This window comes from Lepisma saccharinum, chromosome 15, assembly GCF_977018435.1.
Source record: "Lepisma saccharinum chromosome 15, izLepSacc3.1, whole genome shotgun sequence".
Classification (NCBI taxonomy): domain Eukaryota; kingdom Metazoa; phylum Arthropoda; class Insecta; order Zygentoma; family Lepismatidae; genus Lepisma; species Lepisma saccharinum.
In genome coordinates, this window is record NC_139243.1 from 25072573 (window position 1) to 25098254 (window position 25682).

Genomic DNA, 25682 nt, shown 5'->3' on the forward strand with positions numbered 1-25682 from the left:
AAACTCTGGGGGGTTAAGGTGGCCATGGGCATGGTGCTGATCACATCACTCCCACCCTTGGTTGTGGTGAAGAAAGTGTGGGGTCCTAACCCACACCCCCGATATACATTCATGGCATGGTGCAAAGTACAGGGGAGCACATTACTTTATTTTTATTTCAAATGGGATTACTTGTGTGCTCTATTATGTATTGATTATATTGTCAGAGAAAACATTTCTACAGCTCAGTCATGATGATTGATTGATTTAGTTTATTTTACACACAACAAAAAACGTTTGGAAACACCCACAGTACCAGGTATAAGAGAAAGAAAACGAGGTATAGGCATCATGAAAAATGAATAGTGTATTTGTGGAAACCTTTGACCACAGTACAGTGAAACGACATGACAATCCCAGTCAAGTGACAGACGGAAAAACAAAAGTATGCCATTATGGCATATGTACGCATCCTCGTACACGTCTCAGGTCATTCACAAGTCGTGGCATACCATTGATGAGGCTGCCAATGAACTCTTGGTCCATCTTATCCCACTAGTCTTCTGCCACTCGTCAGAGGTTGTTCAGTGTTGAGGGAGGTGGTACATGCTTCCGGACAGTTTTTTTCAGCTTGTTCCATACATGTTCGATGTGGTTTATGTCTGGGGAAAATGGGGGCCAGTCAATTCGAGTGATACCTGCATTGTCGATGAACGCTCTTACAATCCGCACCCTGTGACAACGAGCATTGTCATTCTGTAACACGAAAGCATCTCCCACAGCAGCATGAAAAGGTGCAACAAAACGTTCCAAAATACAGTCCCGATATGTGACAGCATTCATAGGCCCTTGGACAGCAACCAGTGGCATGCGACGTCCCATCATGATACCACCCCAAAACATAACTGAACCACCTCACTGTTGATGCCGCTCCATCACATACTGAGCTTGAGCAATGCTACCTGACTCTCGCCTCACACGTATTCGACTATTATCAGGTCGCAAACACAGGCGGCATTCATCAGTGAAGAGAACACTGGACCATCGCTGAATGTCCCAGTCGTGGCGTTGTTGAGACTACTGATATCGCACACTACGGCGTGTCATGGTTAACGGGGACGCTCTCCAGGGACGTCGTGCATGCAACTGTGCATTATGGAGCCAATTGCGAATGGTTTGTGGGGTCACGTGTACACCTGTAGCTCCGAACATATCACATCTGAAGTCTGCAGCAGTGCGTTTGGGGTTTTTCCGGGCAAGAATTCTCACATAGCGGTCCTGTACTAGGGTGGACGAAGGGGGAGGACCACTGCGAGGACGATCGACGATGCCTCCAGTCTCCACATACCGTTTCGATATTTTGGACACGGCAGATACAAACCTTCCTCCGCTAAGGTGACAATTCGAACACGATTGTATTCTGATATCGTTACTGGAGGCATTTTTCTACCCAGGCAGGTGCGTTTCACTCACTGCAACACACAGAAACACAATGTGTCTTACCGTACTGACAGCTCAGAGTGGTTGAGAGTTGCACTATTCCCACCCATGCCGCATGGTGATGATGCTATTTCTGTCTGCTCTGCTGGTAACGTCTCGACTGACATCTACCATGAGTCACATGCCAGGCAACGTTCCATATTTCACTGGTCAACTGGGGTGTTTCCAAACTATTTTTGATGTGTGTACTTCACTTTTCTGCCACTTTTGCCTAATCGTGAAGATGAGAATGAATGATGGTAAGGTGAGATTGATGAAGGGACGATCACAAATGCACAAGAACAGCACACAACTCGAGCCCCATGAGGATTATTCTGTCCAGATGCCAGAGACTTTTTAGTCTGTAAAATGCAGTCCAGGATATACTACATGGAGGAGGATGACATTTGGCTGTCTTGAGATAATCACCCCTTACACCCCTCAGTCATGATGAGAAGAACCCTGGCAAACTCATGAACTAATATAGACTGTCATTTGTTCTTTCCTCTTGCTTTCACTTGTGTGAGACTGAGAGTGCCTCAGTGTTGCCATATGTATAACTTCCCACCCTACTTTGTTGTCGAAAACTTCAACAATTGCATCTAAAGATATCAGTTTTGCGGTTACGTGGAGATAGGTAATTCACCTGACAAAGCCACTAGACGAGTGGCAAAATCGATCACTGGAAAAAAACTTTCGCGGAAAAATTAATAGTAAGTGTATCAGAGTTTCAACAATGTTTAATTTTACTCTACTACTGTGTATACTTTTCCTTTTCATATTGATACAAACACTTGGCAATGAATGAAGGTGATGATGATGATGATGATGTGAATGCTGCACATTTTGACAATGCAAGATAGGTTTACATCATAAGCAGCTGATTGTATTGCCCATTCTCCCTGTGCTCACTGTCGGTTGACAAACGCCAAAGAGATTTTCTCATCTTGGTTAAGTTAAATGTATTTTTAATATTCACTAAAAATCATTTTGGATAAACAAGATTTTAGCATATCTGCAGTAAAGTGAAAATTATCTTTTATTTATTTTATCTTGGTTATAGGCATTGCTACTATGGCCATGGGAAACCCTCCTGTTAACAGCATTGATTTGCCTATGTTAAAAAGTATGATACAAAGGTTGGATGAACTTGAAGAGAAAAACTGTAAAGGAATGGTTTTAACTTCTGTAAGTGAATAGCATCTTTGTTGATTAATGTATTGTAGTATTGTTAATATTTTTGTGCAGACAACTATATGCAAATGCTCATTTGCAGTAGTACACTCTTTAATTCGAACAGGAGTTTATTTCCCTTGAAACCATATTTAATAACATGATGCTTCTGTTAATTTGAATTGTGGACAATTCTAACTTTTTTGTGTCCTGTTGGAGTTTGAATGAAAGGGGTCCATTGTATTAAAATATGTTTGCAGAACTAGACTAATTAATTAACAGACAGTGATTCAGTTAATAGTGTATACGAGGGTCACTATTTATATTTTGAGCCTAACAATGAAAAAACAGGAATTTGGCATTGAAAACTGCTTTATTGTTTTTCGAAGTATTCTCCTTTATGGTCAATACACTTTTGAATTCGTTCGAACCATTTGTCAAAGCAGTTTTTCCAATCTTCTTGAGACACCTCCATAATATGGTTTTTGAACGCATCAACGGCGTCTTCCGCCGACGAAAATCGTTGTCCACGCAATTTATTCTTGACATTCGGGAACAAGAATAAGTCATTGGGTGCCAAATCAGGACTGTACGGCAGATGACCCATCAATTCGATTTTTTGACTGTTCATAAAGTCGGTTGTTAGACGAGATGTGTGACAGCTGGCATTGTCTTGATGAAGAATGATCCGACGGCGTTTGTTTGTTTTCCGTATTTGACCGAAGACCTCTGGCAAACAAATTGTTGTGTACCATTCAGAGTTGACCGTTCTACGTTCCTCTAAAGGCACAGTTGCCACATGACCAGTTTTCCCGAAAAAACAGGCGACCATTTGTTTCGATGTGCTTTGAGCGCGAACAACTTTTGTTGGATTGGGTTCATCGTGAAACACCCATACAGTCGACTGCTGTTTACGTTCCGGCTCATATGCATATATATATATCCATGATTCGTCCGTCACCTGTTACAATCTTGTATACGTCTTTTGAAGCACCACGATTGTATTTATTGAGCATTTGTTTGCACCAATTGACGTGAGCGTCTTTTTGAGTTTTTGTCAAATTGTGTGGGATCCAACGAGAACATACCTTTCTCACAGCTAAATGATCATGTAATATTTTATATATGCTGGTGGAACTAATGCCTATGGTTGCCTCAATCTCACAGTATGCCACATGACGATCTTGCAGTATTAGGTTTTGCACAGCATCAATGTTTTCTTGAACAACAACTGATTTTGGACGACCTTCGCGAATCTCGTCGGTGAGCGAATGGCTTCCACGATTAAATTCGTTATACCAGCGTTTCACAGTGGCAAAGGATGGGGCTTCATCGCCAAATGTGGAAGTAAGTTGATCGATGCACTCTTGTCTTGATAATCCACGTCGAAAATCGTAAAAAATCATTGCACGAAAATGTTCACGAGTTAATTCCATTTTATTGTTGTCGCGCAATCTCCAAGGTAACATAAACAACACAAATGAAGCTATTGACAAAACATTTGAAGTACGTTATGGTCAAAAATGCCAGACGATTCCGTGCAAACGTCAAATTGCGTCTAACTTCAATCAGTGTTGCCAAGGCTCAAAATATAAATAGTGGCCCTCGTATAAGTTAGGGATGGGACAGATTAATCTGTACTCTTTCTGTATCAGCCAATATAGGCTTATTGGTAAAATTACCGATTTATGTATCTATAAATATATAATTTATATATATATAATTTTTAAAACATAATGTCATCGAATTGGCTTCAAAATAAAAGTACAAGCATGGTGATATCACTTACACAATTTGTTTTATTTCATTTCAAAGTTCGAGCGCTCTTAATGAAAAACCCTTTATTTCTCTTTTTATCTGTACACTATCTAATAATACATTTAAACAAGATATTTGTTCACTAATAACTAGAGCCCGGGACTTTATGTCCTATAAAACTTCAAAATATGTATGTAATTATGTCATAAAATTTGAAAAATATGTCCGAAAAAAATAAAATTATGTCAGAAAAATGCAGAAGTATTCCCAGTAAAGCCCAAATATGCACAACAATACTTTCGAAATTCTCATTATATGGAAGTCAGTATCTTCCAGGGAGCATCTACTAGGGTGGGGTTGGGGTATTAAATGAAGTCAGAATTTCTTTAACCAAAGAATGTAGTGGCAAAATACTGAAAATATTGTGAGGTTCACTGCAATAATCCTAGGTTTTATTTACTTTTAAGTAAAAAGTAAAAAAGTAAAAGTGCTTCCCTGTGCTTTGCCACGCCATGAAGGGCAAATCTTAACTATACAGAATCTGAAAAGCACCCCATTAAATTTTTGACGGAACATGTTACACTCAATATTATTTCTGTTCACAATGCACATATCATCTTGTGGCAACAATCAATACATAAATAACATTTTAGGGGCATTTTAAGTAGTACAGTAAAACCTCGTTAATCCGGACCCTGGTAAGCTGGACTTCACCTAATCCGGACAGGCAAAACGGGGGGGGAGAGCAGAATGCAGAGTTTTAAATGTGGCTAGAAGTCAACAATCGCATTCGTCATATTGCTCCGTAACGTACTCCCCTTGCTTTAAGCAGTATTGCTTTACATTTTACTGTACTGTATAGTGTATTTAGGCTTATACTCTTTGAATGCACCATAATAAACCTGTTTTGTTGCTATAAACTGAGTTTTAATGAACTTTCTAATGTTCTTTAGGTTATTTCAGTTAATCTTGACTTTTGTTAAACCGGTCAACTCTCCCCCCCCAGTCCAGATAAACGAGATTTTACTGTATAGAGAATTTTAAAAACAGCCTAAAGTTGGAATCATGAACCTTCCGACCCTCTGTAAACGAACCGTCTCACTTCGAGTAACATATCACTCAGCATCAGCTGTTCATTTAATGGCGCGGTCATCATATGCTGTTGTTCACTTGCATTTCACCCGAATACGTTACATGAAAAAATAAAACATGTTCCTATTTTTTATGACATCCCTACACATTGAAGCATAAGAAATTTTCGAAGTGTGATTAAATACTTGTTCTTGTTGAAGCTTGAAGTACAGGCATGAACATATTTTCGACTTCAAAAATTTTTTTTTATCTGACACTGGGTAACGGGCCCCTCCTCCCCCTTTTCTCTCAGTATGATGGGGCCAAAGTAAAACTAAGAGAGCGAGAGAGTCGATTCAGTAAATTCATACCTTTTCGTTTTATTGCTTCCCCTTCCACCAAGCTATTGTCCAACAATGTACCGCCAGTTTTAGCAGAAACTAGACAAAGATAAGCCGGATAAAAAAATAGATTGTTAATCTCCGTTCATTTATCTTTCTTGAGAACTGAAAAAAAACAACAATAAGAACTCACATTATTTATGCAAGGGAAAAATATTTACTTACTTTAATCCAATGGGAGAGTTTCGATGCCTGTCAGATCTTCATCACAACTATCTTCCGATTCACTTTCCCTGTCACTAACTTGGATAACGAGTCTTTCCAAATTTAAATCGTCTGTCAGGTTGTCTACTTCCCACAATTTCCGCTCTTCTGTTTCAATGACATGCCTCAATGCATCGGCCCAGTTACGCGGCAAAATGTGAGAAACTACAATCTCAGTCAGTCTCTTGACCTCGTCCAACTTGAAGGTCTTGTTGTTGCGTACAACGTACCCTTTGACCTGAGCCTATATCATTTCAATGGGATTGAGGTTGCAGTGGTAAGGCATTAGACGCAACATGGTGTGCCTGGCTCTCTCTACCATTTCGTGGACAACGAATTTGTCATAGCTTGGCTTCATACGTGAAACATGATCCAAAAGTTCCACCTTGAGCACGTCAGCTGGAAGTACATCGCCTTTTTCATTCAGCCAAGCTAATATGCCAGCCTTCTTCCAAGCAGTGGTTGAAAACTTTTTGCATTTCATACTGTGATAGGGAGCATTATCCAGCACAGTAACACTGTTCGGGTCAAGTTTTGGCAGAACAGATGAAAACCACTCCTCATAAACATTACCGTTCATTTCTTCGTGGTAGTCACCTGTAGTCTTGAACACAAAAATTAGCTGTGCACCGTCCACAAACCCACTTCCACTTCAAACATGAACAATGATGAGCCTCTTGCCTTTTCCTGACGGTTGCTTCATTCCAGTTGACAGTCCTTCGAGAAAAGCTTTCTTCCTGGAGGTGACAGTGCTATCGCTTCCCATAAACGAACCCAACATCCAACAAGAGGCGATTTAACGTGGATGCGCTAAAATTGGTGGAGATCCTCATCGTTATTAACATCCGCCAATACCTTCCGCACGGTGGGTAGTTCTTGATTAAAAAAATAGGAATGCACTTTGCGACATATTGCACTTATTTCAAAATCGGTGTACTTGTTCATACGAGCAACAACATTTGTGTTTCTTCCCGGGAGTCACAACTTCACCGGTCGTTTCCGTTCTTTCAACGTACTGAAAACAGAAGATGCTGACACACCACTGCACTCGGACACCAACTTCACCACCTCCTTCACTGTTTTATCAGGATGCCACCGACAGAACGTTGCATAAACGTTCAGAACAATCTGCTTCTCACCACTTTTCAACGGCTGTCCTTGCCGATGTTTCGAAAAGAAACTCTGAAAACACAGAGACCTTCCTGCACGCATGGAAGTCGCCATATTCGAAACTGGCGCTACTTTCTTGCCGCTCACGTGATCAATTGTAATCTATCCAATCATCACATATTATTATTATAAGCAGAAACCTTTAATGAAAAGCTATTTTAAAATTCAAATTCCGGGATAATTTACACATTTTTCTTGCATTGGCAAGTTTTTTTTAAAACTAACTATATGCGGCGGAAGAAATCCACTATTAGGTTGTTGCCAACCCCTATTCCTTTGCACTAAGTCAGCGAGGAAACTGAAGTGATGTGGCAAATGTCGGCACATGATAATTTGATTTCACGTTGTCGGTGAGGGTGCTGTGAAGGGACACAGAGGGGCTGACCATAGCAGAGATGTTCACCATCGATTGCGACCCTCATGACTGCAGACCTCACAAACACCCTCACACTCTGCAAGACTTGTGGGGGAGAGGGAGGGCGAGCGCAAGACGTGAGATGGGGATGGGTGGAGGTTGATTTAAAATGAACACTTTTGCTCTAGAAAGAATAAAAACATGGTATTTTTTAAAAAAAACATGCAAATATGCATTTTAATTTATATGTAGGGTTCCATAAAATGTGACTGCCTCCTACCGTCTTCTTCCCCCACTTTTCTTTCCAGTGACAATGCTTCATTGAGTTTCCGTTTTCTCACTTGACTTTTTTGCTGCTTAACCCAGAGTTTTAGATAGAGGTGACAAGAGCATACGAGTGTTTTGGGATAGCATAACTTTAGAGACGTTGAAGAAAACTCTGGAGCATGTTGTAGTGTGTGACGTTGAGGTGTAGATCCCCCACACTGTGATACGCACTTTATGTCATTAGTTACCGAGACAATAAATACGATTGAAGAACTTAGTTAATCAAATTAAATCTATCAGCTTAGTTGCGTGTCATAACACTTTCAAATCCTAAATGAATTTAATCAATAAACCGCTGTTTTAAAAACTTCATTTATCTCAATGTGTCCTCAATAATGTTTACACGGATATTAATTGTCAGCAGGATAAAAAAGGGTGGGGGTATTATTTTTTTGCACTAGTTAGTAAGAAAAAGACTGCATTTGCTTTTAATTTATTCCTTCATAATTTTGTTATTCTACGAAGAATAAATTATAAAATAACCAATTATATGCAAGACAATTACGAAATTGTTCAGAAATATGTCGAATTACAAGAAAATTAAAGAGATATGTTATAAGAATGCAAAATTGGTAAAATATGTCAAAATATGCCTTATCAGGTTTGTCTATTTTGACCAATTTTCATCAAATACGTAAGGATCCCACCCCAGTATTTGATCCGATGCCAAGTAGAAAATATATTATAACATAAAGTCCCGGGCCCTAGTAATAACAAACATGGAACCACTAATCAATTTAGAACTGCTCTGCTTGGATGGTACATCTAGGTAGATCCATAACCTGACAGTACATCGATTCTAGTGTTTTGAACTTTTAACCACTTAATTTTTACAAAAATTTACCTACATTTCAGAGGCTGAATCTGCCTCCGTCTTCAGGGTAGCGTGTAGTCTGTTATGTCACATAAATGGTTGCCTAGGAGGATTATTCTTGGTGGCCTAGGCTCCACAAAACAAACCTCAGGCTGGGATACTTTGAAAGATCCAAACTAGTGACCCACGCCTTGGAAAACAGTCATAGAATACAATGGGATAAAACACAGATAATAAACAGGGAAGAAAATGGCTACAGGAGAAAATTCAAGGAAGCATCGCATATGACAACAAGAACAGAACCGATCAGCCAACCCAGCCTAGAGATCAGATCAATATGGACACCATTAGTCAGAAACTTTTTCAAAAAACAATAGATGGCAGCACTACACCAACGCATCCACATGTCATACATTTACCCACAGAACACAGCAGAAACACTAAAAAACAGTGAACTAATTGTATAGAAACACAAACTACAAAAATCACTAACAACAACGGGACAAGAGTTCACAATTCGGACACTATCCCTCCACACACATAATATCTCATGCATAGTCTCTATAGACTATTCATACACATTGCACACCAACCCCGCTTTACGTCAACATCCAGTCCCCGGAGATCAAGGTGGAAACTTGGTCGTGACCTTGACTTGGTCATTTGACAAAGTGGAGTCTGGGCCACTCATAATCTTACCTGGCACTTTTTTGTATATAGAGGTCCTTGTGACTACAGACGCGGTGGAGCCTAGGCCACGAAGAATAATCCTCCTAGGCAACCATTTATGTGACATAACAAACTACACGCTACCCTGAAGATGGAGGCAGATTCAGCCTCCGAAACGTAGGTAAATTTTTGTAAAAATTAACAGTGGTTAAAAGTCCAAAACACTAGAATGAATAAATCACCACTGATTAGCTACAAAGAAGTACATCGATTGTATGGTTTCGAGTTTTTAGGATCGAACTCATGCTATGCCAGCCTGAAGCTACTCGCTTAGGCAAGAGGTAGGTTTATGGCTTGAGGTAACATCCCAGAGAAACAAGATAGCACTCAAACAAGCAAAGGAGAGCACTTAAACATTCAATTTTAACACTTTGACTGGTCTGGCAGGATCGTGAGAATGATAGAAAGGGGATTAAGGAATGGTCGTTTACCTCTGGTGCCTTGTAGCTTGATGGTCTCGTTGATTCAGTAGGAATGGTCCTGAAGTAAACTTCTTTCGGTAGCGCAACTCATGTAGTAACTCGCCCGACCCTGTGGCCGAGTGGTTAGCACACCGCGCTCCGATGCCAAGGGTCCCGGGTTCGAATCCTGGTCGGGCTTGGTTGTTTGTGAATGTCCATTCATCAATTTCATCACTCATCCCCATCTTCGCAAATTAGCCAAGAGGCACAAAATACGAAGTAAAATAAACTAAATCAACAACAAATCATGTAGTAACTCCTTATGTATTGATTGATAAATCAGAGGCAAAGACTGTTTACGTGATAAATTTCAGAGCACAACTGGGGCTGAGATCTGGTGTCTCGAACTATTTATGGGGGATTCAAATATCCAAACGTTAAAGCCATTGGCATGTCTGCATTTGCCGTTAATGCCGTTTTTAGCATAAGGCTGAGTTTACTTTATTTTTCATACGATTTCCGGTAGAATTCGTGTCAGCGGATTTTTCGTTTCGGCTGAAGATTGCCGGTGTTATATGCTTGTAAGAATCTCTTTGCAGTGCTTCAACCGGACCCCTTGGCCAACACATTAGTCTATCAAGGTGTCCCGGGTTCGAGTCTTGCCAGGCGTGATACGTTATCTAGTGGTTATGACAGTAATTGTGAAAAGGCACAAAATTAACATTCATCAAAACTTCTCTTCCATATTATAGAATGTTAACTTCTTAGTTAATAAACTTGTTTAAGAAATACAGTGGAACCTCGATTTTACGTTTCTCAGGAGACTAAGCCAAAAAAACTTGAAATGCTAGAAAAATATAAAATTGAGGAAGATTTATAATATTCTGCTATGTTGGGACCATCAAGAATGAATGTATCTGGTATCCCACTAAGAAGGACACATTTAAGATGTGTAAAATAACACTATACAGGGTGATTCTAAAGGTAGGGTACAAACGAAAACCACAGATAGCTCCCATGAAATAGAGACGAAAGTGCCCCTTCCACTTTGCCGAGAGATGCCTCCGTGAGGAGCTAGACAACGCCGAAAACGTGTGAAAATGAACTTCACACCTCTGTACAGCCAGTACCAGTGAAGATAGAAAGGCGGAACAAAAGAAGTCAAAAGGAACACAAAAGTCACCCATCCGAAAAACACCAGGTGTCAGCTGCGCAACGCATGCGCATGGGGTTCCACAAAGGAAATAGGAGTGTCCCGCAAGACAAGTGAAGGGAAAGGGTAGCGATCAACAACGGTACGGACAAAAGAAGCAATGAAGCAAGAAGTAACAATTGCACAGCGGCAAACAAACACCATGGCTGAAGCAGTGCAGTCGAGAAAAGTAGTGCAGAGTTGCAGAACCACGGGAGGACGACGTAGGACGAAGAAACACATCGAGAATGCAAGAAAAGTGGTCCGTGACACTCGACAGGCAACAGACGCGTACATGGTTCAGCCATGGTGTTTGTTTGCCGCTGTGCAATTGTTACTTCATGCTTCATGTCACTTCAGTTGTCTTGCGGGACACTCCTATTTCCTTTGTGGAACCCTATGCGCATGCGTTGCGCAGATGCCACCTGGTGTTTTTCGGATGGGCGACATTGGTGTTCCTTTTGACTTCTTTTGTTCTGCCTTTCTATCTTCACTGGTACTGGCTGTACAGCGGTGTGAAGTTCATTTTCACACGTTTTCGGTGTTGTCTAGCTCCTCACGGAGGCATCTCTCGGCAAAGTGGAAGGGGCACTTTTGTCTCTATTTCATGGGAGCTATCTGTGGTTTTCGTTTGTACCGTACCTTTAGAATCACCCTGTATAATTACAAAATGGCAAATATTTTTACATCATTACAATGGGTAAATGTTTTGATTTAAGTATGAAATACAATATCTGGCATATGTCCTTGCTCTGCAGGACTTCTCTCTCTCGATGAAATTCGCAATCACCTTTTCACACACTTGCACATCGATGTGGTTGATAACATGTTTAATTTCCACCTTGAGTTCTTGCACTGTTCGGGGTTTGTTTACATAGACTTTGATTTCAGAAACCCCCAAAGGAAGTAGTCACAAGGAGTAAGGTCACATGACGTAGCTGGCCAGTTCTGGTCACCATTGCGAGAGAGGACTCGACCCGGAAATTTCTCACGCAGCAAGGAAATCGTCTCATGTGAGGTGTGGCAGGTAGCGCAGTCTTGTTGAAACCACATGCGTTCAGTGTCAATTCCGTTCAAATGTGCCACAAGAAACTGCAAACCATATTGCGGTACCATGCTCCATTAACTGTCACAGCATTTTCATCATGTTCTTTAAAAAAAGTACGGTCCTATCACTCCACCAGCCCAAAATCCACACCACATGGTCTCTCATGGATTTCTCACGGATTTTCTGTTGCCCAAATGTGACAGTTTTGTTTGTTGACGAAACCGTTCAAATGAAAATGTGCTTCGTCACTAAACAATATTTTATGTGCAAAATCTTCATCCACCAGTTTCAGCCCCAAAACCCATTTAACAAACTGTCTCCGTTTCACGTGATCATTTGGTTTCAGTTCCTGAGTTAACTGAATTTTAAACACATGCATGTGCAGATCTTTCGTGAGAATGCGATGCATGGAACTTTTCGAAATATTCACCTGTTGTGAACTACGCCGAATGTATTTTTTAGGACTCAATATAACACTGTCACGCACAATAGCGATGTTCTCAACAGACCGGCTAGATCAAGAGCACGGTGTTTTGATGTCTGCTGTCGACCCTGTTGCCTCAAATTTTTTGATCAACTTGCAAACTGTACTCTTATTAGGTGCACTTTCACGCCCAAGAATTGCACGAACCTTTCTAACAGTCTCTGCATAACACTTGCCATTCTTGTAATGGGTTTTCACTATCAAAACTCGTTGTTTCATTGTGTATTGCTCCATTGCCGATTAAGCTAACAATCACTGATAAAGGAACTTGTAAGAACAGTGCTGCCAACCCACACACAAGACATGTTGCGTAAATCAAACTTGGCATTCTTAAATCGGAACATTTACTTGTTATACTGATTTAAAAATATTTGCCATTTCATAATTAAAAAAAAGGTAAAGTGCTCCCCTGTGCATAGCACCACGCCATGAAGGCGTATAGGGGGTGTGGGGGTAACGCCCCACACTAATTCTTTTCTCTTAGCGAAAACTTGACTTTGATTTGTTTTGACCAACGAACGAAGAGAGATATTACCCCATACCCTGAGAGGCATCACGTGTATGCTTTCGAGTCTTTCATGTGAACTTATTATTTGTTCTTTTAGTTAAATCATGTTCTTTTGACTAAAGAACGTTTCAATATTTTGGCGCAACAACGCGGGGCTCGAAATCTGTTGTTTCGTTAGTGGTGTTCATTTTTGTGTGTTCGTGAAGAGTAATTGATTTGTGACTGTGATGGAAATTCTGTGCTAGAAAAATATGGATAAGAAGATGTTGAGAAGTGCAAGTAAATCGTCGGCTGAGGAAAATGAATCTCCAGTGCAGTCAGTTCCAGTTACAGCAGACCTGCTTTCTTCAATACGGATTATGTTGGAGGAAAGTACAAGGGCTATGGAAACTAAAATTAAGGAAAACATTAGAGAAAGTTCCAGCAATCTGGAAGCTAAGTTTCAGGAGAATGTAGCCATGTTGGAATGCAGTTTAAACTTAAAGTTAGAGGAAAGTGGTAGAAATCTGGTGGAATCAGAAAGGCGCTTAGAAGAGAAGTTTTCACAGGGTTATTCGAAACTCACAGAATCTGCTTTGGAGATGGGACGGAGACTAGACAATTTGACTGTAAAAATGGAAGAAAATCAACAGAAGATAAAAGAAAGCATTCAATTAGAGATCGTTAACTTACGTCAGACATGTGAAGCAAACTCTCTACAAGTGGAATCAAATGTGCAACAAGAAATTGCCTTGTTGAGAGAAGAGGTTGAACAATCTCAGGGTAACTTTCATAAGGAAATCGCTGAAGAACAGAGCAGTTTCAGAAAGGAAGTGTTTGAAAATGTGAATCACCAGGTAACTGTTATCACAGACAAGTTAGAAGATACCATTAATCACAAAGTGGCAGAGAAACTTGCTGAGAATGTAAATGAAACCGAGGGATACCGAAAAGCTGACGAAGAATGGAGGAAAACAGTTGAAACTAAACAAGACAAATTTTCCTCAGATGTTGGTCATATCTGTAGTGAAATTGTTCATATTTCTGATCAGCTGAATAGGTTACAGATCCAGACGAACACTGATCATCCTAAAATCCACCGTGTTGATGAAGGTTCTGGAAGATCGACATTTTATCCCATCTGTTCAGATGAAGCTTCAAACCTACAAGGAAAAACCTCACGGAAAAAGAGGTACAAGAAGATGAACGAATCCAGCTCCTCAGACAGTGAATCAACTGCTCGCAGCAGAAGAAACAGAATAGAGCCTGCTTCACGCATGGTACACACTGGGGTAACTCCTAGAATGGCAGACATAAATTCTATGAGAAAGTTCGACGGCAATATTGTCGCTACTTCAGCTGAAATATATTTAAAGGAATTGAATACAAACTTTGAAATTCTACAGATTCCTCAACATTATAGGCTTGAAATCATTCCACGTTTGTTAACTGGAAAGGCCTATCACTGGTTTTATTCGCATAAGAACGATTTCCGCACTTACTCTGATTTTTGCAGAGAATTCAAGAAGCGTTTTGCTTCAACAGAAGCGAAAGAGAGAGAATTGGCGTCTGTGAGGACTAGGCGGTACAATAAGCAGAATGATAACAATGTGGAGGAATACGTTTGGTCTGTGTACTCTGCCTATAGGAATCTGAGTAATCATTACACCGAGCAGGAAGTAGTTAACCTAATCGTTTTTCTTGTATGTACGCATTGCTTGCATGATAGAATTATTTTCCTGTAGTTTACGGTTATTACAAGCATAAGAAAACAGTTTTTTCTTTGTGACGTTTCAGGAGAACACACGCTCCTTTCATCAGACATTTATTTTCATTTTGACTAAAGATACAGTTATAACAATGGTTAGTAATTTTTAAACAAAAATAATCTGTTATATAATGGATGTTGTCAATGTTACATTGTTGTAATATAGCAACTTAACTGTGAAAAAAACAGTCTATTTTATTTTTATTTTAGAATTTTTTAAATTATGAATCCCAAATATCATCAGGTAATTCAAATTCATCATTGTTTCAAGATCTGGTTGAAAGAAAACGACATTTTCTTAATAAAATCGGACAAGGAAAATAAACCTGTCCTTATCCGAATTAAGGACTATAAAGAAAAAATGGAAGAATGTTTCAAATTAAACAATTTCACAGAAACCTCTCGAAACCCTATAACTAAAATAATAAATGAGGTAAAGAAAGTAATTGAAAGCAGTATCACGATACCAAGAGAAATGAAGAAAAAACTCATTGTCAAAAATTCAACCCTGCCGATTGCCTTTGGACTACCAAAAACTCACAAACCGGGAACTCCAATACGACCCATCATTGCAACTTTCACACATCCTGCATACAAACTATCCAAATATTTAGTTGAAAGACTTGCTATAATTAAACAACAAACACCATTCAGTGTTAAAAATGCATATGAAGTCAAACAGAAACTAAAAAATATTGTTTGGAATAGTGAGTATCGTATTGCAAGTTTTGATGTTGAAAATTTATATCCTAGTGTCCCAATAGAAGGTGCCACAGATGCATTACACAGATGGCTTATTGAGATGAAGGTTAACCCAGTAGAATCATGGGAAATGGTTCGATGGTTTACTGTATGTGCAAATTACAATTACTTTATATTTGATGGCAAAATCTATCAGCAAAATAATGGTCTATCAATGGGAAACCCAGTATCCGGAATCATCTCCAGCATTTTCCTTCATTACATAGAATCTCCAATTGTTAATGCGATAGGTGCGGATATAAAACTCTACATCAGATATGTAGATGATGTGCTAATTATTGCTAAAAATGAGAACACCATCATGGACGTATTTAAATCGTTAAATGAATCACATCGTCGCATAAAATTCACTTGCGAACCCATGAATAACAATGTAATTTCTTTCCTTGATCTGCAAATTAAGACAACTGACTCAACAATTCAAACATCAGTCCATAGAAAAAAATTAGCGGGGGAAAAATACATCCATGCCAAATCAGAACATTCGCGTATAACAATGGATAACATATTTTTAAATTTTTTCCTGAGAGCACAAAGACTATGTTCTAATAATGAGGATATCAAAAATGAAGAAGAAAGGCTCTTTAATATAGCAAAAGAAAATGGCTTTCACACTAACAGAATAAACCAAATCAAAAAACAAGTTGCAAGAAAACTAAAGGAAAAGAGAAATACAGACAAAGATGAAAAATCTGTTGAAAAGAAATTTGTGTGCATTCCATTCCACAAGGGATTCTCACATAAAATTGCAAAAATTTTTAAAAGTTTTAATTTCAAAATTGTTTTTAAAGCACCAAGAAGTTTGGAATGTACATTTAATGAATTCAAAATGAGAAACTCGCTACCAGATGTGGAAACCACAGGAATATATAATATAAGTTGTTCATGTTCAAAAGATTATGTGGGACAAACAGCAAGGAAAATGGCAATAAGATGGCACGAACATGATTTGGACATTATAAATCTAAACCCAAGAACAGGTTTGTCAACTCATATCATCGAAGAGAAGCATTTGATTAAAAAGAGAAGGGTTTTAAAAAGATTAACGGGAAACACAGAGTTGAATGTCTGGGAAGCCTCGTTCATTGCAGAAGAACACTGGAATAAATTAAATAATGAAAATGGTAACATAGATCCAGTGTGGAGTTTTCTTTTTCACAAATGGAGTAAGCCACCATCTTTAAAATTTAATGTAACAGAAAACATCAAGAGACTTTGTGAAAACAATGATGAATTTGAATTACCTGATGATATTTGGGATTCATAATTTAAAAAATTCTAAAATAAAAATAAAATAGACTGTTTTTTTCACAGTTAAGTTGCTATATTACAACAATGTAACATTGACAACATCCATTATATAACAGATTCTTTTTGTTTAAAAATTACTAACCATTGTTATAACTGTATCTTTAGTCAAAATGAAAATAAATGTCTGATGAAAGGAGCGTGTGTTCTCCTGAAACGTCACAAAGAAAAAACTGTTTTCTTATGTTAACCTAATCATCGGACAGCTACCTTTTAGAGTAAAGCAATTGTGCTTGGCTCATGCTCCGAACACCGTGGATCTCTTAGCGGATTTTGTTAAGAGATATGAGCAAGCAGAGGAACAAGATGCTTGGCAGTCTACATGGAGACGAGAAACTGACTCTCAACAAAACAGCAGAGATGTTAAAAGAACGTCTAGAATTCGCTTAGTTCAGCAACAAAATAGGAGTAACCCAGCTGAGAGTCCATACCCTAGAAATGGAAATAATTACCGTCAACAGCGTCAGTTTAGATCACGACGAGAATATCCAGCTTTCAGAGGTAATCCTTACGATAGACCGTATCCTAACAGCGGGTTTTCTTCGCCAAGTCAACAACGTTTATCTCCACCGAGAGATAGCAATAATGCTCCCGGGCCTCATATGACGAGCAGTGGCGTGCAGACAGACATTGTTGAACCATATCCCAGCGTTGAGCAACAGCGTAGTGTGGCAGTAACGAGGAACTTCTGTTGGGACACCGGATCTAATCTTGACCAGGTGCGGGATTTTACCCCTCGCCTAGCATAGAAACGTCCCCTTATGTTAGGTAGTCTCGGATGGAATTGGCGGCAAGAAGAGAAATTTTACAGTCTGAGGACAAAGATGTTATGCTGATATTCGTAACAAATCAGAATTTATGTGTAAATTAAGGCAGGCCATTCAGTTTAAAATTCAGTGAGCTAGAACTAGAATTTAGACCTAGAGTGTTGTAAGCGTAACTCAGTGCTGGAAATTATTGAAAGCACCAATCCAGTGGAAGTTTTCATTGTTACAAATTAACCATAAAATCTACTGTTAGGTTATTCGTTTCTACGAAAGTATAAAACTGAAATCAGTCTTATACATAGAATATTATATTTAATGGTGGACGGAGTGTCGATTTAAAAGAAGCTAGAAGAGAATAATTCCGTAGACAAGTAAATAAGGGTCCGGAAATTTAAAGCTAGCCATTAGAAATGGATTCCTTCACCAGATGATATGAAAAAGAAGATTGATTCCAGTAAAATTACTGACATTGGAACGAAGAACCGATTTAAGTTGAAATCTTCACGATCAATAGGAAGGTGTCTTTGGAAAGGCCTGGCACTGGAAACGTTTTCTATGAGTTTGTGGTTACGACATGTTGTAGAACGAGAGCATATTTGAATAGGCTGCTGAATGTTTACATGATCTGGTTTTCTTATTTGTATGGAGTGTCATCGTCTATATAAAATGTATCAGAAGTCCCATGCTGTACAAAAAAATGAATCTTTATTCAAACGACCAGTTTTAACTCAGAAATTGTGAACTAAATACATGAAGAATTGTAAACTGTTTTCCAGAGATTGAAACCAAAATCTCCTAGACTGTTGAAAGTTTTCCAGTTCGTCGTCGATTTTGATTTTTCTTCGGAGGGGGCAATTGACACGTCCTTTCCCATTGTACAAATATTTATTGTTAATATTTATTGTTATTAATTATCTTTTCTCTTGTGCAAATGTTTATTGAGTGTTATTTTACAAATATTAAATGTGTCCTTCTTAGTGGGACACTAATGGCCATGGTGGTTCAGTTGGTAACGCGTCTGACTACCTGCTAAAGGTCCCAGGTTCGATCCTTGGCCAGTTCAAATTCGGCAACTTTTCTTACGATGGAAGCAGCCCCGGTGTCCACCCCGCGTCGAATAACATGGGTACCTGGAGGAAACCCTTGGGGGTAAAGGCAGTCAGGGGTGTGATGCTGATCACATCACCCCCACTCACGACCGGATCAAGAGTGTGGGGCGTTACCCCCACACCCCCTATATGCCTTCATGGTGGGGTGCTATGCACAGGGGAGCACTTTACCTTTACCTTTTAGTGGAACACCCTTTATAATGCAGTAAAGTGTACAATTCAGGAATGCAAAATCGAGGTTCCATTGTAATATTAGGCGCTTCCAGAAAGTAAGTTTCCCTGGGGTCGTGCATAAAAAGGAAACATTATTTCATTCAATGATTTATTGCCACAGTTACTTGTCAACATAATTCCCGCCAGAATTCAGGCACTTGTCATAGCGTGGGACCAACTTCTCTGTACCTGCGCCGTAGAAATCCACCGCCTGGGCACCGAACCACTGTGTGACAGTCATCTAAACCTCTTCGTCACTGTGAAAATGTTGACCTGACAGGAACTTTTTCAGGTGCAAGAACAGGTGGTAATCACTGGGAGCAATATCCGGTCTGTATGATGGATGATCGACAATCTCCCAACCGAACCTGTCCAGAAGGGCTGCAGTGCACCTAGCCATATGCGGCTTTGCATTGTCATGCAGCAAGATCACCCCGGCACTGAGCTTACTGCATTGCTTATTCTAAATGGTTCATCGCAATGTCCCCAGTGTTTCACAGTAAAGGTTAGCGTTCACAGTCTCACCTCTGAGCAGAAACTCGGTGAGCAGAATGCCTTGTCTGTCCCAGAACACTGTGCACATCACTTTTCGCGCCGACACAGTCTGTTTGAACTTTGTCCTGCATGGAGATCCACTGTGACGCCAATGCATGGACTGCTGCTTGCTTTCTGGGGTGCTGTATGCAACCCACGTTTCATCCCCTGTGATGATCCAGTTGAGAAAATCGTCATCATCATGGTAACGCTGCAGAAATGTCAGCGTTTTCCTTTGTGTTCGGGCATCAGTTGTTTCGGCACCCACTGGGCACACAATTTTCGGAACAAGTGGCATTTGGTAACAATGTCGTGCAACAACGACCGAGAAATCTGTGGGAAATGGCTTCTGAGTTCTGTGATTGTAAGGCGACGATCCTCCAATATGTGCTGCTGCACCTGCTCCACAAGCTCGCCCATAACGGCCGATGGCCACCCACTGAGCTCGTTGTCATGCACATTTTGCCTGCCATCAGTAAATATCCTGCACCAACAACGCACCATCTGCTCGCTCATGACGTCTGGCCCGTATACCTGGCACAGCTGATGATGAATTTCGATCGGCTGTATGTTTTGTGCGTTCGAGAACTTTATCACCGAACGAACATCGCACGCGGTGGGAGATGGAATAAGAGCCGCCATGTTTCATCGCTACAGCGACGCTACTGAGGACTTTCGCGAGGCGTCTTCTAGGACATTCACTAGCCAGGGCATGTGCCTCTCACGCATGCGCAAAACTGATTTCAATACGCATGGCCTGCCACCTGTGGGTGACTGGGAAACGTACTTTCTGGATGTGCCTAATACTTATCATAAATTTTCATGCTTGTAACATCCCTGGGAATTGAACCCTTGTCTCCTGCATGTCAGTCAGATGGCAAACACTGGACCACCATGTCTCTTTGAAGAGTGTGAATATGTGGGTATAGAGGGGGGAGTTAATTCAGTTTCTTATGTACGTTTAATAACTTAATCTGTGTATTTTATCTTGTCTTATGCAGATTTTGAGGTAAACTAACTTTATTTTTACCCTTTTTCCAGAATTTAGGGTCAGTGTTTTCTGCTGGTCTAGACTTACATGAGATGGTCAATCCCAAGAAAGAGAGGTTGCATCAATTTTGGTCAAGTTTACAAGATGTGTTCATGAAACTCTATGGTTGTAGTTTTCCTACAGTTGCGGTTATCAATGTGAGCAATTCTCTTAATAGTCTTTCTTTTATTATTTTGTTACATTTCAGTTTATTTTGCTTTTACCAAACTGGTACATGAACATAAGTTGAATTTGCATTACACCTGAGTTGAACCAAATTTTTCCATGGTTACAATTTTTTTCCTGAAAGAAGAATCAAATTATATGATATTAACTCTTGCACCATCCGTATCTGTGGGAGAATGCATTAAATTGTTGACTTTTGATCTCTCAGTTCCTGGCCTAAGTTTGAACCTGAACAAGTGTGAATGTCCCTTCATCCATGCCATCTAATCATCACTCATCCTCGTACCACACCTTAGCTGTGCGGTCTAAGGCGTCATGCTTTATGGCTTCAGCTACAGGATATAAGCAGGTTTGAGTGTCCTGGGGGAAGCATCACAATTTTTCTCCTGTGATTTCGGCCTGTGCATGAGACCAGTGGCCACCCACCATCGTGAGGAAAGGGTGGCTACGAATAAGTAGCATAACCTGGTCATGTGAACCTACTCAGGGTGGCTACTCACCAGGAATTCCTTGAATTCTGAGAATTCTGCGTGAATAATTGGCTCTGGGAATTATGCGTGAATTCTGCGTAAATTTTTCTCCGTAGATGTGAAAAATTGCAACTTTTATTATAAGTTTCCTGAGAAGTTTTTCACAGTTTAAATTTAATTTTTATCGAGGAAGGAAAAGAAAGCTGCGTGGAAAATAAAACAGAATTCTCTCAATCCGTTTACTTTGTCAATGTTCTTTGTAGAACAGACGGAAGGTTATTGCAAGATAAGATATCTTGACATTGATTTGGTAAATTTCGAGTTTGAAATTCTTATACGGGTAACAACTTTTCATAGATTAGAGTATCCCGTAATATTAGTGACTTGCGGTTGTAGGTGTATTTCGAGTCTGAGTATGTGAAATGGCAAATGTAAGCTCCGCATCTTAAATTAAATTTTTACGTATATACAGTTTCGTTTAATTGAATTGAATTAGCAATTTTGGATACATTGGAATCACACAAACCCTTTGTATTGAATATATTTGTGTGTGTCTGTGGGTGGGTGGTGAGAGGCGTTAGTGTGTAATGTTGAAATAGAGAAAACATCTGCTTGTAGCTTTGAATTTTTTGAAAATTCACCTTGAAAAGCGGGAATTATATTTGAATTTTATAATCGCCCCAGAGTGTCCACCCTGCTACTGCAACGACTGGGGGTTCGTCGTGCTGACCACACGTCAACCCATAACTTGTTGGATGATCTCCCACTTTGAGTGAGTGAGTGAGTAGAATCGGGTGGGAGTAAGGTCGGCAGATAGTAGGTAGGCTTGGGCCCTCAATGGGCTGTTGTGCCACGGGTGGTGGTGGTGGTGGTGTTGGTGGTGGTGGTTGTTGTTGTTTTGTTATTACATTATTATTATCACTCATCCTCATCATGAGTGGCCAGAAGTGCCAGAAAGGTGATTCTAAATAAAAAGAAATACAAATTCAAAGCCTTATTTGCAGTTTCACATGATATTCCATTTGAAGACAAATATCACGGTAATTTTTATGGTGATTGCAATATTGTCTGCAAGATACCCCACTGAACTCATGTGACTGGCCATCAATGCTCTGGACCTTCAACATAACAGGTGTTTACATATCATTCTTGATGACGCTTGACAAATTCTATACACCCAGACTAAGTCTCCTAATTAAAGCCTCAGCAGCATAGTATTTGTTCATATTTCAGTACATGACATTTTAGGATATTCTCTTTTACACAACATATGTCTTTGTCTTCTTTTACCTTTTTGATACTTCTGTTGTTGCTACACAAAGGTTACAAAAAATAGGATAGCATTATATACACAGGGTGGCGACAGACCTGGAAAACCTGGAAAACCGGGAAAAGTCAGGGAATTTGAGGTGTCAAAAATAGTCAGGGAAATGTCAGGGAATTTCGTCCTCATTGACTTTTTTTTTTTTAAAAAAAAAAAAGATATCCTTATGGAACTCTGCACGGGAACAGAAAATTGTTATAACTCGGGCACTATGGGAGCAATCTACTTCGGATAAGTTTTGTTTTGCAGCTAAAACATCATACCATACAACCATGTACAATTCAGAACGCCGGACCGAGGAAGGGGGTTTGGGGGCGCGATCCCATAATTTCAATAGAAAAAACAAAAATCTGAAGTTTGCCCCCTCTTCTCCCACTCTTTTGGAAAGAAGGTGCGAACTTTAGTATTATTTTCAAAGAATGGACATTTCTCAAGAGAATGAAACATGTTTCATGTTATTGGGTGCCATACAAGTAGAATAATAAGCCAAAATGTGATTTATTATTTTTTTTACGAAAAATATGTATTTGGAGGAAAATTGTTATAACTCTGGCACTATGGGAGTAATCTACTTCGGATAAGTTTTGTATTTAAGCTAAAACATCATTGTATGCAACTGTGTGCAATTCAGAACGCCAGACCGAGGAAGGGGGGTTTGGGGAGCGGGATCCCCGAATTTCAATAAAAAAACAAAAATCTGAAGTTTACCCCCTCTTCTCCCACTATTTTTCGAAGAAGGCGCAAACTTTAGTATTCTTTTCAAAGAATGGACATTTCTCAAGAGAATGAAACATGTTTCATGTTCTTGGGTGCCATACAAGTAGAATAATAAGCCAAAATGTGATTTTTTATTTTTACGAAAAATATGCATTTTTGGAGGAAAATTGTTATAACTCGGGCACTATGGGAGCAATCTACTTCAGATAAGTTTTGTTTTTCAGATAGAACATCACAGCATACAACCGTGTACAATTCAGAACGCCTGACCGAGGAAGGGGGTTTGGGGGAGCCCGACCCCCGAATTTCAATTAAAAAAACATAAAAATCTGAAGTTTGCCCCCCCTTCTCTCGATATTTTGGGGATAAGGCGCAAACCTTAGTATTCTCTTCAAAGAATGGACGTTTCCAAAGAGAATGAAACATGTTTCATGTTCTTGGGTGCCATAAGCCAAAATGTGAAACACTGTTTTACTAAAAATAGGTAATTTGCATATTGCTCAGAAAATTGTTAAAACTCGAACACTATGGGAGCAATCTACTTCGGATAAGTTTTGTTTTACAGATAAAACATCAGAGCATGCAACCGTGTACAATTCAGAATGGAGGAAGGGGGGTTTGAGGGCACGACCACCAAATTTCAATGAAAAAAACATAAAAATCTGAATTTTGAACCCTTTTCTCCTGCTATTTTAGGGAGAAGGCGCAAAACTTAGTATTCTCTTCAAAGAATGGACGTTTCCAAAGAGATTGAAACATGTTTCATGTTCCTGGGTGCCATACAAATTGAATAATGAGACAAAATGTGAAACTGTTCGGAAATGTGGCATGGATATGTTGTGGAGAGGGGGGAGAAGGGAAAGGTTGGTCATCAATATGAATTTCCCAGGCTTGCTCCAGACCTGTGTCAGAGTTTCCACCAAAACATAAGAGTATGAACGTCCAAAACGTACATTCATTTCGTAATGAGCACCATTATACCGTATGGTATCATCAGGCCATTGCGACCTTACTCTGATGATGCCATATGGTATCATCGGGGGAGTAAAGGTTAAGCCTCTAAATATTACGTGGAAAATGCATTGAATTATCAATTTTTGTTGTCCATATGGGAGTAGTAAGGGGACTTGTCAACAGATGGAGGGGATAAGAGCAGGTGGTGCCGTCCGATAGTTGTTGGACGTCGTAGTAAGGCATTTTTTTGGCAAACTGAAGGAACATGCAAACAAATAGGTTCCATTGATACATACGATTTTTGTTTAATATCGTCACCTGACAAAGTATCTCACTACAACATGCGACACAAATTGCATGGACTGCAACATCCAACAAAAATCGCATGCATGAACAAGAAGAGCTTTAGACTGCAAATGTGCTGCTGAAATTTTATTACTCTTCTGGCTCACTTCACCTTATTTAATGTAGCAGTTTTTATGAAGGTCTTCTTTCATCATCCTGACATATTACTGGTTTTGCACAAGTTAACATACGTTTACAATGACATTGCACTATTCTTAGATATCAAGAAGAATTCAACCAAACGGGAGGATATACTATATTGAATACTATCACGAGAAAGTTAAACATAAATCTGCCATGGTGAACATTATAAAAATTGGCAAGAGCATGCTCCCAACCTCAAATTTACTGTAACACTAGTATTGCATTGAAATTAACGCCACTCTCTGTCCTGTCTGTTTAAACTCGTGAGAGATGGTCATAAATCTCTCACTGAGTAAGGTTAATGTCCAGTATTATGAAACAAAATACTAATAATAAATACGTAAATATTTTAATGTCATATTTACTCGATTCATGCAATCATAAAAGCAAATCACTTTCTTCAAGAATTGACTTCTCTGCCAGCCCTGCTAAATTTTCACTTTCCATCTACTGATTTATATGAGGGGTGGCCAGAAAGTAATTTCCAATTAGTAGGGACATCGATTTTTCGCAAATGCCAAAACCGTGAAAAATGGTAATTGCTGTGAAGTTATGTTTAGGAATGTGCAGTGATGTCTGGACACATTTTTCGCACATTCGAAATATCGAAATAATGCGAATTGTTGACATTTTTAACGATTTTTTTAAAGAAATGTTCTAAAACAACGAAAAATTCCATAAAATCCAACATTCTTGTCTTCTGTAGGCCATGTTTGTGTACATAGAACATGCAAGTTTTCCAATGTTTTACTCAAGAGTAAATTATAGAGTTATACGAACATGGAATAATTCCGACAGACACATTAAATCATGTATTTCCCACGATTTTTTCAACTTCTATCAAAACCATTTGCATCAAAGTGGCAGGGTTCTAACAGGAGATCGAGTGCATATCTACCGTCACACGGGAGCCACATCTTCAGATTTGTCACACGAGATATGTTTTGAACTACCAAGCTAAGTGCGCACCATCAGCATT

The 25682-nt window shown here is 39.5% G+C and overlaps 1 protein-coding gene across 2 annotated transcripts in view; it reads left to right on the top strand.

Moving 5' to 3' along the window:
- Positions 1-25682, top strand: part of LOC145999427 (enoyl-CoA delta isomerase 1, mitochondrial-like) — a 53542-nt gene that overhangs the window by 23686 nt on the left and 4174 nt on the right. For both annotated transcript variants that reach the window (XM_083136386.1, XM_083136387.1), the window contains exons 3-4: positions 2522-2646; positions 20575-20721. In XM_083136386.1, coding sequence (XP_082992512.1) covers positions 2522-2646; positions 20575-20721 — 272 coding nt within the window. The remainder of the gene's footprint in view (positions 1-2521; positions 2647-20574; positions 20722-25682) is intronic.